This window comes from Trachemys scripta, chromosome 19 (genome assembly GCF_013100865.1).
Source record: "Trachemys scripta elegans isolate TJP31775 chromosome 19, CAS_Tse_1.0, whole genome shotgun sequence".
Lineage (NCBI taxonomy): Eukaryota > Metazoa > Chordata > Testudines > Emydidae > Trachemys > Trachemys scripta.
This window is the reverse complement of record NC_048316.1, coordinates 8,296,534-8,309,041: the sequence shown is the minus strand read 5'-3', so window position 1 is coordinate 8,309,041 and position 12,508 is coordinate 8,296,534. Positions and strand designations below refer to the sequence as shown.

The 12,508-nt window shown below is 46.5% G+C and overlaps 1 protein-coding gene and 1 non-coding gene across 2 annotated transcripts; both read right to left on the bottom strand.

Moving 5' to 3' along the window:
- Window positions 1–344: 344 nt before the first annotated feature.
- On the bottom strand, window positions 345–12,233 carry TNFRSF18 (TNF receptor superfamily member 18). Its single transcript, XM_034753720.1, has 6 exons — window positions 11,979–12,233; window positions 8,987–9,130; window positions 6,663–6,750; window positions 6,069–6,166; window positions 4,787–4,912; window positions 345–3,403 (listed from the first exon to the last, which is right to left on the bottom strand). The coding sequence occupies exons 1-6, from the start codon at window positions 12,142–12,144 to the stop codon at window positions 3,261–3,263; spliced, it is 765 nt and encodes a 254-aa protein (XP_034609611.1). The 5' UTR covers window positions 12,145–12,233; the 3' UTR covers window positions 345–3,260.
- On the bottom strand, window positions 1,987–2,059 carry TRNAK-UUU. The gene has a single exon. It is a non-coding gene; the product is annotated as a tRNA-Lys (tRNA).
- Window positions 12,234–12,508: the final 275 nt, after the last annotated feature.

Below are 12,508 nucleotides of genomic sequence, written 5' to 3'. Positions count from 1 at the left end.
GGCTGCGTGAGCAAGCTCCCCCCCCCACCCAGCCGCGCCCCCTGCCCGACCAGTAGGGCCTAAAAATAGGAGGGCCTAAAGCGATAGCCTTATTAGCCTAATGGTTAATCCGGCCCTGGGCACAGGAGTGGAATAGCAGGGGTGTGCAAGGGTAAGAGCCAGGTGTCTATGGAAGAGCTGAGTGGAGAAAACTGCCTCAGTCCAGTCAAAGGCAGGGAGATAAATCCGCCAAAAGAAGAGAATTTAAAAACAAACAGAAAACAGCCACCCAAACCCCCCCAATTGTTCTGAATCTCGGCTCAATTTGGATCAGCTCCATTGATATACGAGTCAGATCTAATGTTTATTTTGCCTTTACAAAAGGTCACAAGAAGATTTTTTTTTAAAACATACATCGTAAACAAAATGGCTGTCTAAAGCAATGCACAGAATGACAGCTTCCAAACACTCACGCCTGGGGCAGCAGCAACAGCCTTTGCTTAGCTGGCAAATTGGAACAAGGAGGACATTCACTTTAACAGTAGCAAGGGAACCCCTGGGATAGCGCAAAGCAGCATCAGTGCACCAGAACATAAACTCTCTGACAAAGCCAAAGCCATCCTTTGGGGTCCGTTCCCTCTGGGTCCTCCCGTTCACCCTGGCGGTGGATCTGTACATTCCACACTGGAGCAGAACAAACCCCGTTCTCTTCCTCATTTTTATCATTTGGCTGATGTGATTTAGCCGCACCCGTGAGAGTCATGGTAAATGTTGGAGAATTAATGGGGAACTGGTCAAATTTCACAAGGTGGTGGGTGGAGGACGCAGGAGTAAATATTGCTTTTCCCGAGTAAGAATTATACTTTGAAATCTTTGGCTGAAAGGCATTAGAGAAGCATCAAAGGCTTTACAAACACCTGTTATGTGACACAATACCTCTACTACAGATAGGGAAACTGAGACACAAACAGGTTAAGTGACTTGCCCAAGGCCAGACACCAAGACAGTGGCAACATTAGGAGTCCAGACTTCTCATCCGGTGCTATAACTCACAATCTTTCCCACCTGATCTCACCCTTACAGTTACTGCACCAAAATCACAACATTCGGTAATACACACAAAAGAAGCAAGCAAAACAATGTCAGAACAATAAATCCCTACGGAATCCTGCTCTGGCAGTACGAGGGTGACACCCTGAAATTACGGGAACATGTCAGTGTGAGGAATCCAATAGTCAGCCCACATGATTATAGAATGTGCGATCAGGAATTGTAGAGACATACCGAATTGCTTTCAAAATACTTCCGAGCTGATGAGATTCCTCTGTTGAGCAGGCCTTATCAATGGGACTGCATTACATTCTTTTTACATGTCTGTACAGCTAAGGATAACATAGTTTATTATCATTTTATAGAAAATTGCAATTTCTATTCACCATGCATTAATATTTCCAGTGCTTGCCTTAACTTATAGGCGTCACTTCATTATCTCGCCAGAAATCAGAGGAGGAAATTGACGTCCTGGTTTGAGGTAGGTGGTATTTGCATATTCTTTATATGAACTCTGACTCAAAACCTCATCCTGGCTCAGGGAGCTTTTAGTCATCAAGAGATTTCTCTCCAAAGTTATCGGTCTTTCCTGGAACGGTGGGGAGGGCAGAGCTGGGAAACTACATAGCAGTCAGATGGCGTCAAAGAAAGACACTGAGTCTTAGCCAAAAGGCCACATCCTTTGATGCAAAGTAGCTCCGTTGAAGGAGATTGACCCCAAAGATGAATCAGAATACCAGAGTTGGAAGGGACCTCAGGAGATCATCTAGTTGAACCCCCTGCTCAAAGCAGGGCCAACTCCCAACTAAATCCCCAAATGGCCCCCTCAAGGATTGAACTCACAACCCTGGGTTTAACCGACCAATGCTTAAACACTGAGCTATCCCTCCCCCTAACATGAAGGAGGATGTGCCTTTTAAAGTTCTTGGGAGATCCCACAGGAGAATGGACTCTCTGTACCTGGCCAGGGACTTGAACCCTGGACCCCCAGATTAAAAGTCTGATGCTCTACCAACTGAGCTAGCCAGGCCAATTTGAGGAGTTAGCCTTTTAAATTAAGGCAGAAGGGATTCATTCTACCCATGGTGGTACATCAGCATAGCCCTACTGAAGTTGCTGGTCACGTCCATTACACTTCGCCAATTTATACCAGCTGAGGAGCTAGAACTTGGGAGCACGATTTTCCCTCAGCCCTGCCCAAAAATGTGAGTCGTAGCCTTTGTTTTGTTTAGAAGCTGGGTGGGGATTAGTTACAAAGCAGATTCTTTATGGTTTGTAAATAGGCCTCAGGTTGGGTTGCTGATTGTTTGTATTTTTAATTGACTATTCCTCAAACAAAAATGGCTCCCGGGGCAAAAATTCTCCATGTAAACGTTCTCTGAGGCGTCGTGAAACCCCAAACTCCCCCATGTTCTCCTATCGTTAAGCCAAGGCTCTTGATCTGCTGCAAGAATCTCTGCAAACCCACACAAGGGCCATTGATTGTCTCCAGAGCAGGGCTCACAGACGCGTTAAGTGACGTAGCCTCAGACTGGAAACTACATAGGGACAAGAGCTGTGCACTGAGATTTGCACCATCAGCAAAAGCGTCAAGGAAATCCTGTTTCCACTTGAGAGCAAAACTATTTCACAGATTCAGAGAGCGCTCCCCTTTTTCACCTACAAACGGAAGGCAATGGGGGGCAAGTAGGATGCAATATGGTTGACTGCAGACTTGCATATTGTATATGGTCCTTTAGCCACACTTTCCCCCCCACACACACACACTCTCTTCATATATGCCCAGGAGACACATGCGCCACCTTGGCAAAACAACTGATGAAAACTACAGTTGAGTTCCCCACGGACATACTCACATGGCCAGGAGAGAGGCAACAGTAGGGCCTCATGGAGAGACCCTGACACTCCACGGAAATGCCACGCCGTAAGGGAGGTACCTCAGGGTCATGAGCATGTGATGCTCAGGGGAAAATCAGATCTGGTTATTCTAGTCCCAGACTGAGTTCAGAAGGGCTGGACTCAGAAAAGGAGGAACATGCAGCTAGGATTCTGGCGGCACTAAATGTCAGCTTGAGTTAGTTGTTCCTCAATTTCTAACACAAACCCTGTTACAAAAGCCCACTTCTTGCTGCTATGTTTAAAATTGCACCTTTGCCCCTCCTCCACTCTACGTTTGAAAAGACAAGCCCAGCCCTGCTCCTCTGGCAGCGGCTTGCACTCCATCTGCAACTTCAGTGTGACCCCACAAAAGGGCAATAAGAGAGTTTTCCTTCAGCGGTTTTGCCTCCATGTTCTTCCTCTGGGAACTGGCAGCTGTAAGTATCTTCGACCAGGCGGCACACAGGCGGCAGCAGAGAGCTGGGATGGTCAGGCTCTGTAGGGAGCACACCAAGAGAACGAGCCAACGTTAGATTTGCGGTTGTAAGGAACAATGCTGTGCCCTGGGGAAGCAGCGTTTCACGAGTGTCTGACAGGTGCACCATATACGGCGATGAATGAGCCCACTCTTGCTGTCTACCCGGAGATGTTAGGGTATCGTATCGCCTCAGAACTTGGAGTGAGTCCAGGTGAGGCCCACAAATATCTCAAGTGCTGCAACCCACGTGGAAAACATATACTGTGCACTATACACCTCAACACAATGGCTAGTACCTCCTGTTTTGGAGTGTCTGCCAGAAAGTAGGATGCTTAGGGGGGGACCTCCATGATAGACCCTCAGCCAGGGATTGCCTCATTTCTGCCTTCAAGTGGATGGATCATAAGCCTGAAAGGACATGACTGGATCTTTGTCCATAACACTGGGACAGATTCTCATTGACGCTAAGAGTGCGTCTACGCTGCAGCGAGTCTCAGAGCCTGGGCGAAAAAGAGCAGTGTGTACGTTCGGGCTCTGACTCGCTGCCCCAACCCCGGGTTTTGGAGCCCAGCATCCAGCCCAAGCCCAAACTCCACACTGCTATGGTTAGCCCCGCGGCGTGAGTCCCACGAGCCCGAGTCAGGGGACCTGGGCTCTGAGACTTGCTGCCAAGGGGCTTTTTTCGCAGTGTAGACATACCTTAAGGCCCCTTTGCACTGCTACAGCATTGTCAAGTGCCTTAGTGCAAATGAAAATCTGACCCTCGGTGTTAGGAGGGGCCTGTTATAGATTAAGCCCAACTACGGCTCAAGATTCTGAACTACATTATACTTTTAGAAGAGCGGGCAGTATAATCTTTGCTTGTCCATTCCTCGCACACTCGCACCCCCTGCAGGCCACAAATACTTGTGCACGCAGCATAGACACACAAAACCAGCCCTCCCCGGCTGGTTGCTGCTGTGTAAGCAAACTGGGAAATGGTGCCTATACATTCAGAGTGTCTGCTTCATGATACACATCACATCTGCAGCTACATGGTCCCCATGCAGCTCTCTGTCCTAGCAACGAAGACTCGACAGCACGAGCTAGCAATGTGAGTACATATCCACTGTCCCAAGTGGGTTTGCACAGTTCGCGCTGAAGCCTGGACTGCCACCTCTCGACTGCTATTTTAAGCCTTGCTAGCTAGATTAAGGATAGCATGAGTGTGCCGACCTAAGCTGCAATCACACCTCTGATTGCAGCGTAGACAAACCCTAAGTGGCTTACCCAAGGTCACATAAGAAGTCAATGGTGGAGCAGGGAACTGACCCAAGTCTACCAAGTCCGCAGGGCCTTAACCACTGACCCATGCCTTCCTCCCTTCAGTTACCATGGAATAGTCCATACAGATGCACTGACCTTCAACGATGTGCACTTTCTCTTTCTTCAGTGTCCATAAGCAAAGGTGCAGGAAGAAAGTCATCAGGATGAGAATGAATACGCCCATTGCAGTCAATATCGCCAGGATGGTGGTATACTTCGAATCTGATGAGGAGGGGGGATGAAATGAAATACATGACCATAGATAACCTGACCACAGCCCAGCCCTATGCTACAGTGAAGCCAATGCTTCCAAGGAAATGAGGGAGAAGTGCGTTAATCCATGCCTGAGTCAGACGGGGAACTGTGAAACTAGGAAAGGGAAAACCATAGTCCAGGTTATTAATCACAAAGGTCAGAACTGGCCTGGGAACATGTGTGCAGGAGATCATTGTTTGTGGATAGCATGCACGATGTCTGCATTGCTTAAACAGGGATAGCATGCACAATGTCTGCTTTGCTTAAACAGGGATAGCATGCACGATGTCTGCATTGCTTAAACAGGGATAGCATTCACGATCTCTGCATTGCTTAAACACGAGAATCCACCTCTCTCTGTGTTGTAATGAGGACCTAGTATGTCTACGGCACATCATCCATTTACCTTTGACTTCAATGGAGTGTCACATGGTGCAAGTCAAACCCAGCCCAGGGTTTCCCTGAAGCAACATAAAACGCAATGGACCAAATGTTTACCCTTACTGCAGCTCCAGTGACCTGGCCCAGTAGAAATAAAGATATCTGCCTACAAAGGGCCTGAGGCTGCTGAATTCCCTCAACTCCAATGATCTCTGAGCCCCATCAGAGATGCTTGGTACCTGTCAGGATGGAGCCCAATATTTTTTTCCATCAGTAACTTGAGTTTCCAGGTTCTGCTGCTAATTGACACCTGAGTGAGTGGCACATGGTGAGTGACACCAACTGGCACATGGTGGGGGAGTCAGAGACAGAAGGAAATTTGAATGTGGGTGATTAACGGCTAAATTGTGTCTCTTGAGAGAGCCCTGGTAAAGAGCAGCAGATGCCGGATGGAAAACTCTGATAATCTGTTTGCTAAGGAACAGTTCTATTACCACCCCTACATTTCTCCTCCTGACCCTTTAATGGGTTTTATTAGTAGTAGTAATGTTTCATGATGTTCAAATCTGCGCTTCTCAGCAATTCATGCTGCTTCATAAATACCGCAGGGAACTCAAGGGTTATTTCTTCCATGCCAAGCAACCATGATGGCACAAACCCAGGAGTGTGCCTTTGCCTGGAATCTGAAATGCCTTGAGGAAAGGAAGAGTCTGAAGTAAATGATCTGCCATCCAGGACGTACCTTGCTGCTGAACTGGGGTCAGATCTCCAAAAATGCCACATTCCACATTATTGGTACGATTTCCTGGCCTGATTGTTCGTAATCCAGAACTCTCACAGCTAAGAAAAAGGGAAAGCATCGTTAAGAACATCTCTTTCTGTTTCTGTCCCCTGCTTCCTCCTTCTCTCCCACGCCGCCTGTCTCTCTTTCCTCTATTTTTTATTCGTTTAGAGCACAGCTGGCCAAATTATGGCTGCCCCTGTTGGATACACTGGACCAGTTCTGCTGAGAAGCTGGTTAAGATTCAATCCCACCCAGACCCAGTTTCACACTGTATCCACACTTGTGTCAATTTGTGGCTTTGACCTGAAAGTAGGTGGAAAACGTGGGGTTTTTTTGGTTTCACCGAGTTTCACTTTAAGATTTGTTGGGTACGAAACCAAAGAAAAGATTCATGTGATATCCTGCCAAGCAAAAACACCTGTAATAGTAACCCAGCAGACTTTTGGATAATTAATTGCTGTGGCTTTAATTTTTTACAAAAATTTAAAATTAGCCACTTGAGGTGTGTATCATGAACATTGCCAAAGAAGAGGTCTATCCATAAATACATACTTAGTCCAAGGCCTACAACAGCTGTTCAGAGTGTCAGAATAGGTTCCAGTTTTACAGGGTTCACAGGTGAATTTGAAGTGATCGGTGCCTAGGAGAGAAAAGAAAGGGGATTACTTCTGGGCAGCAGCGTTGCTCCATAGGAAGACAAGTATGGTCCATTTTCAAGTATTTGAGAGTAAACATGGAGAATGGAGAGAAGAGCTAATAACTGATGACATCAAGAAAGGGAGGGGTTTAATGTCTATTTTGTTTCAGTCTTCACTAAAAAGGTTAATGGAGATCAGATACTCAACACAATTAATATTAACAACAAAGGGGAAGGAATGCAAATCAAAATAGGGAAAGAACCAGTAAAATATTTACATAAGTTAGATGTATTCAAGTTGGCAGGACCTGATGAAAATTCGTCCTAGGTTATTTAAAGAACTAACTGAAGCAATCTCAGAACCATTAGCCATTATCTTTGAGAACTCCTGGAGGACAGGTGAAGTCCCAGAAGACTGGAAAAGGGCAAAGACAGTGCCTGCCTTTAGAAAGGGGAACAAAGAGGACCTGGGAAATTATAGACTGGTCATCCTAACTTCAATACCTGGAAAGACACTGGAAGAAATCAATAAACAATCAATCTGCAGATACCTGGAGGATAGTATGGTTAGAAGGAATGGCCAGCATAGATTTGTCAAGAACAAATCATGCCAAATCAATTTAATTTTCTTCTTTGACAGGGTTACTGGGCTAGTGGACAGGTGGGAAGCAATAGACATGATATATCTTGATTTTAGTAAGACTTTTGGCACAGTCCCACATAACATTCTCATAAGCAAACTTGGGAAATGTGGTCTAGAGGAAATTACTATAAGGTGGGTGCACAATTGGTTGAAAGACCGTACTCAAAGAGTAGTTATCACTGCTAAATTGGAAGGGCATCCTTCAGACATCAATCCTAGGTCCAGTACTATTCAATATTTTCATTAATGGCTCAGATAATGGAGTGGATAGTATGCTTATAAAATATGCAGATGACACCAAACTAAGAGAGGTTGCAAGTACTTTGGAGGACAGGATTAGAATTCAAAATGACCGTGACAAATTGGAGAATTGAGCTGAAATCAACAAGATGAAATTCAATAAAGACAAGGGCAAAGTACTTCACTTAGGAAGGAAAAATCAAATGCACAACTACAAAATGGGGAATAACTGGCTAGGTTTTAGCTCTGCTGAAAAGGATCTGGGGATTATAGGGGTCACAAACTGAATATGAGTCAACAACGTGATGCAACTGTGAAAAAGGCCAATGTTCTGGGGTGTATTAAGAGGAGTGTCGTATGTAAGACACAGGAGGTAATTGTCCATGTTAGGAAAGATGTGGACAAATTGGAAAGAGTCCAGAGGAGGGCAACAGACATGAGAAAAGGTCAACCCGCCCTGTGAGATAGGGAAGTATCATTCTCTCTTTTTTATCCATAAAAAAATAAGGCAGTGAGAGATTAAATGTTTTTCCTGCCAAGGTCTCCCAAGAAGCCTGCGTGTTGCTGAGCTGGGATTTGAGTCCACCTCTTCTAGGTCTCAGGCGAGTGCCTCAACGACAACACCTATCTCCCCATTGTTAAACTATGATTCACTGGTAAATTAAAACCTGCTATTCCAACTTCTTGTACTCTATTCTGGTTTTTTTAGTTCCCTTTTCATTTCCCTTCTTTGAATATTCGCTGTTATGCCCCAGAGCGGTGCAAAATATTAGCAATTAGATTTGAAACCTGATACTTCATGAAATTGGACCAATTTAATGACCCCTCCCCCCGTCCAACCCTATGCATTTGGTTGGTTTACACTTAGAAAGAGGACTTTTTTGGAGTGAAACTTGGCCTAATTTTCACTCTGTCCATCCATCATTTTTATATTACGCTCCTCAATGTAATTTCTGAATAAACAAAGATGATCTTATTATAGAGTAAAATACTAGAGAAGAGTTTTTGCAGTGAAATGTGAAGAATTTTGACATTTTGCCTGTTTGGCTGCAAAAAAACACATCTTTTGAGGTAAAATTTTTACAACTCCCCTCCCGCCCCACCACCACCATCATTTTAGAGCTGCAAAATAGCCCAGAAAGAGCTAGCAAATGTTTGTTTTTTCAGGATCTGAACTGTTTTCTTCACGGACTTCAGCCACTTCAAAGCTGATGTGTGGCTTGCTGGGCGTCTCCTCCTTACCACCAGAAGGCTTCCAGAATGCACCCGTGTAGAGAATGTATGTACAATGTCTGCTGACCCTCCCCACCTTTATGGAGCTCAACTTGGCAGACTCATTTGCGTTCCTATAGTTACCTGATTTGTTCAGCTCCGTCCCCGCCTCGCACTGAGGGAGTGGACTGCAGGTCGTACATGGAAGATTACTACACTGGTACCCAGGACTACATTTACAGGTCGGTTTCAGGATGTCAGGGCATGGATCCGAAAGGCCGCGTGTCACTAGGAAAGCAAAGTGTTAGACTTGGTATAACAGAGACCAGAAATGGACTCTTGTTATTTAACCATGGGCATTACTGGGTGATGCTAGAGAACCTCCTTCTAGGCAGGAGGGTACCTCTGGGAAGGATATATAGACATGGGGACAAACACGCTCTCAGTTATGTGGGTGGAAATCCGGAAGGGCTCTGTTTCAGTCAGTGGGGTGGCACTGAAGTAAAATGTGGAGAATTTGACCCACTGTGTCTTTCCAGCACATTGGGATTCCCAGAGCCAAGTATGTTGTCAGGGTGGGTGAACCCTGGGGCCAAAGATAGCGCCCAGAAGTCCGTGGCTGTCCCAACCGTTAATGGGAAAATGCAGCCAGTGAGTCCCAGCATGCAATGTTTCATATTAAAAATGCGGGCAGTTGCAGCCCACTGGTACTTAATGGAAATTTCAGGCCTTGGTACTGTGAGGTGATGAGTGCTGAGTGACCAAAGGGAGCACCGCATAGGAACGAGCTCTGCATTCAGCTCTCGGGCTTCCTGTCTGTTGGCAATACCCTGTGTAGTCGGGCAAAGCCCCTGTGTCAAAGGACTGCCCACAGGATTCCAGACCACCAGTACCACGGTTCTCATTCCCTGCCCCTTCCTGGCATTCAGACATTTACTTCCAAAATAAATTGGCACAGAGTCAAAACCAGAGAGCCGACTCCCTCCCGCTTCCAAACCAGGTGCAGCTCAGCTCCAAACCCAGATCTGAACTCTGCAACTCGCGCCCATCTCTAATTTCTGAAACCCTTTAAAACAAAACAGAACAGCAAAGCGAATGGTGAGAGACTCCGGAGGTCATGAAAATTAAGGACTGATCACATTCGCCAGGGCCAGGGCTTGTGACACCAGGCCCAAGGGGGCTATTTAGAGGAAAGAGAATTGCATGTTTTCCTAGCAGTTGGGTAACATTGAGGGCGAAACAGGGAAAGTACAGATTAGTGCAACAGGACATCAACCAAAAAGGTATGTGGCTGTGGTCAGGCAACAGCGATTTCCTGAGCTGATGCTGGGGAATTCACCTGATACTCCCCAATTCACCTGTCACTCATTGGCCCCTTTTATTGTTTCCATTCTTGGATGGTTTGGAGCAAAACTAATGGAATGACTTTGGCATGTAAAGAAAGTGAGCTGCAGGAACAAGGAGATATTAGAATTCTTTGCTCTGTGCATAAAAAGCCTGTGAATTACAGGCTAATAATGAACCACTCCTGATCACCCTCAATTTGCAGCCAACTCGAGTCACTCAGCACCTTATAGGATAAAGGCCCTGGGGTTTGCTGAGCTGCCATTGGCTGGCATGAGATTACCTACCTTTTTCTTCTGGTGAATTTTAATTTTGGTGAACGAGGCTGAGTTGGCAGACTGCCCTGGGGACCTGAAACCTTCCATGCACAGAACGGGAGCAGCCTGGACAGCAAAGCAATCTCCCCACACGCTGCCCCACTTGTGTGTCTCAGCGCTGCCCCGGGGCTGAAGGGGAATTCAGTCCCCATGGCCCATTCATCCTATGGCCTCTCTGCTGAGACAGCCAGCTCAAAGGTGTGACTGGCTGAGGTAGATGTGCGAGACGGGGAAAGTGGGATGAGACCCACTCACTCACTTAAGTCTAGGGTGGGAGGGGACAGGGGACTTCACTGTGTGCAAGCATCACACTGACGTCATCTTCACATAATGCAACAAAACCCTTGTCTAGGCAGCAAAACTGCCCGCGAGAAAAATGGAACACCACAGCTGATAATGTTGCCATTTCTGTATGAGAACAGCATTTGCTGTTACATCATCCAGGGTAAAATTTACAATGGCTTCCAATCCTCTTGCTTCCAAGCATCAGCTGATCAGCAGTTGCGGGGTCAGGAAGGTACATCCCTACTAGCTGTATATTGCACAATTAACTGTTTGCTCTGAAGCATCCAACATTGGCCACTGTCATAGACATGATAACAGACCAGAAGAACCTTAGATCTATGCTGGTGTGGCAGTTTATAGATATTAAAGGTAGAAGGGACCATTATGATCATCTGGTCTGACCTTCTGCATAAGACAGGCCATGGAACCTCACCCAGTAATTTCAGCATCAAGCCCATAACTTCTGAGTGAGCTACAGCATATCATTTAGAAAGACATCCCATCTTGACTTCAAGACTGCAAGTGATGGAGATTCCACCATGTCCCAGTTGCATTTTTCCATGAACATCCTAAGACCTGCACACAATTTGGAATGACCCTGAGCCTCTGGGCCTGGGTCCCTATTACCTTGCACCTTTGGTTGTCATTTAGGCCTGTGCAAAGCATTATGATTTAGTGGCATTTGATACCCATTTTGCAAGGCTGGGGGAGAATCCAGCTCTCCTCCTTTTGGTCCCACACATTAGAGCATTTCTAGCCCAAATGCAAAGGATGTGACTACCCTGCTGGCTGAGAGATCTGGCAGCGAATCCTAAGGAGAGCTGGGCGTGGCCCAACATGCTAGAAACAAACCACCCCTCAGCTTCGGGATGGTTCAGCATCCAAAGCCAGATCCAGATTTTTCAGCCTGCTCCTTCCTATCCCTGCAAAAGAGACAACCCAAAACCGGAGAGCCCCACACTGGCAACCTTTGGGTGCAGGCAGGTTAAAAAACAAGAACACAAATCTAGTCTGAATTTTGCAGCTTAGGCCCCTCTCTGATAACAAGAAGGGGGAAGCCCGGGCTTCTTCTTTCCTTTGCACATACTGCTGCTCCTGTCACACTGAAATTTCCCTTCCCCATGTTTATTGATTCTATGGTCAACATGCAACGTGGACAAGACAGAAGGAACCTTCCCTCACCCCCTTACCTGAATTGCACTTGAGACAGTTTGTAATACCCTCCTTGGTCACCACTTTGAATTCATCATTGGAGCATTCGGTCGCCAGAGCCAGCTCCACCCTCAGCCACAGGTCCATCAACAAAACCAAGCAGATCCCCTGCCTGGGGAGACGGAGTCTTCTTTGCTCAGCCATGTCTCAAGCTGCTCTCCCTGTGGGTTGCTGCAGCTCAGGTACCTCGGCTGGGCTTATTTCAGCTCTGTCTCTGCCAAGTGCCTCCTGTCTCTCTGATGCTTTCTGAACGGGTAGAGCACTTTTTGTAGCATGTGGCTACCGCCTACGTGTGGTTTTCTTCCTCTACGCACAGTTTCTGTTTCGAAGGGGAGGGGGCAGGGAGAAAATTGACATATCCTCAAGGCGTCGTTATTTGAACGCAGTGCAAAGTGGCTGGAATTGCTACTAAGGACAGGGTTAAGGGGCCACTCACAAAGGAAATCAGTGAGGATGGCGCATCCTGGAAGCAGCAGGAGGAAATTTTCAAAGGGGTTTGTCTATACTT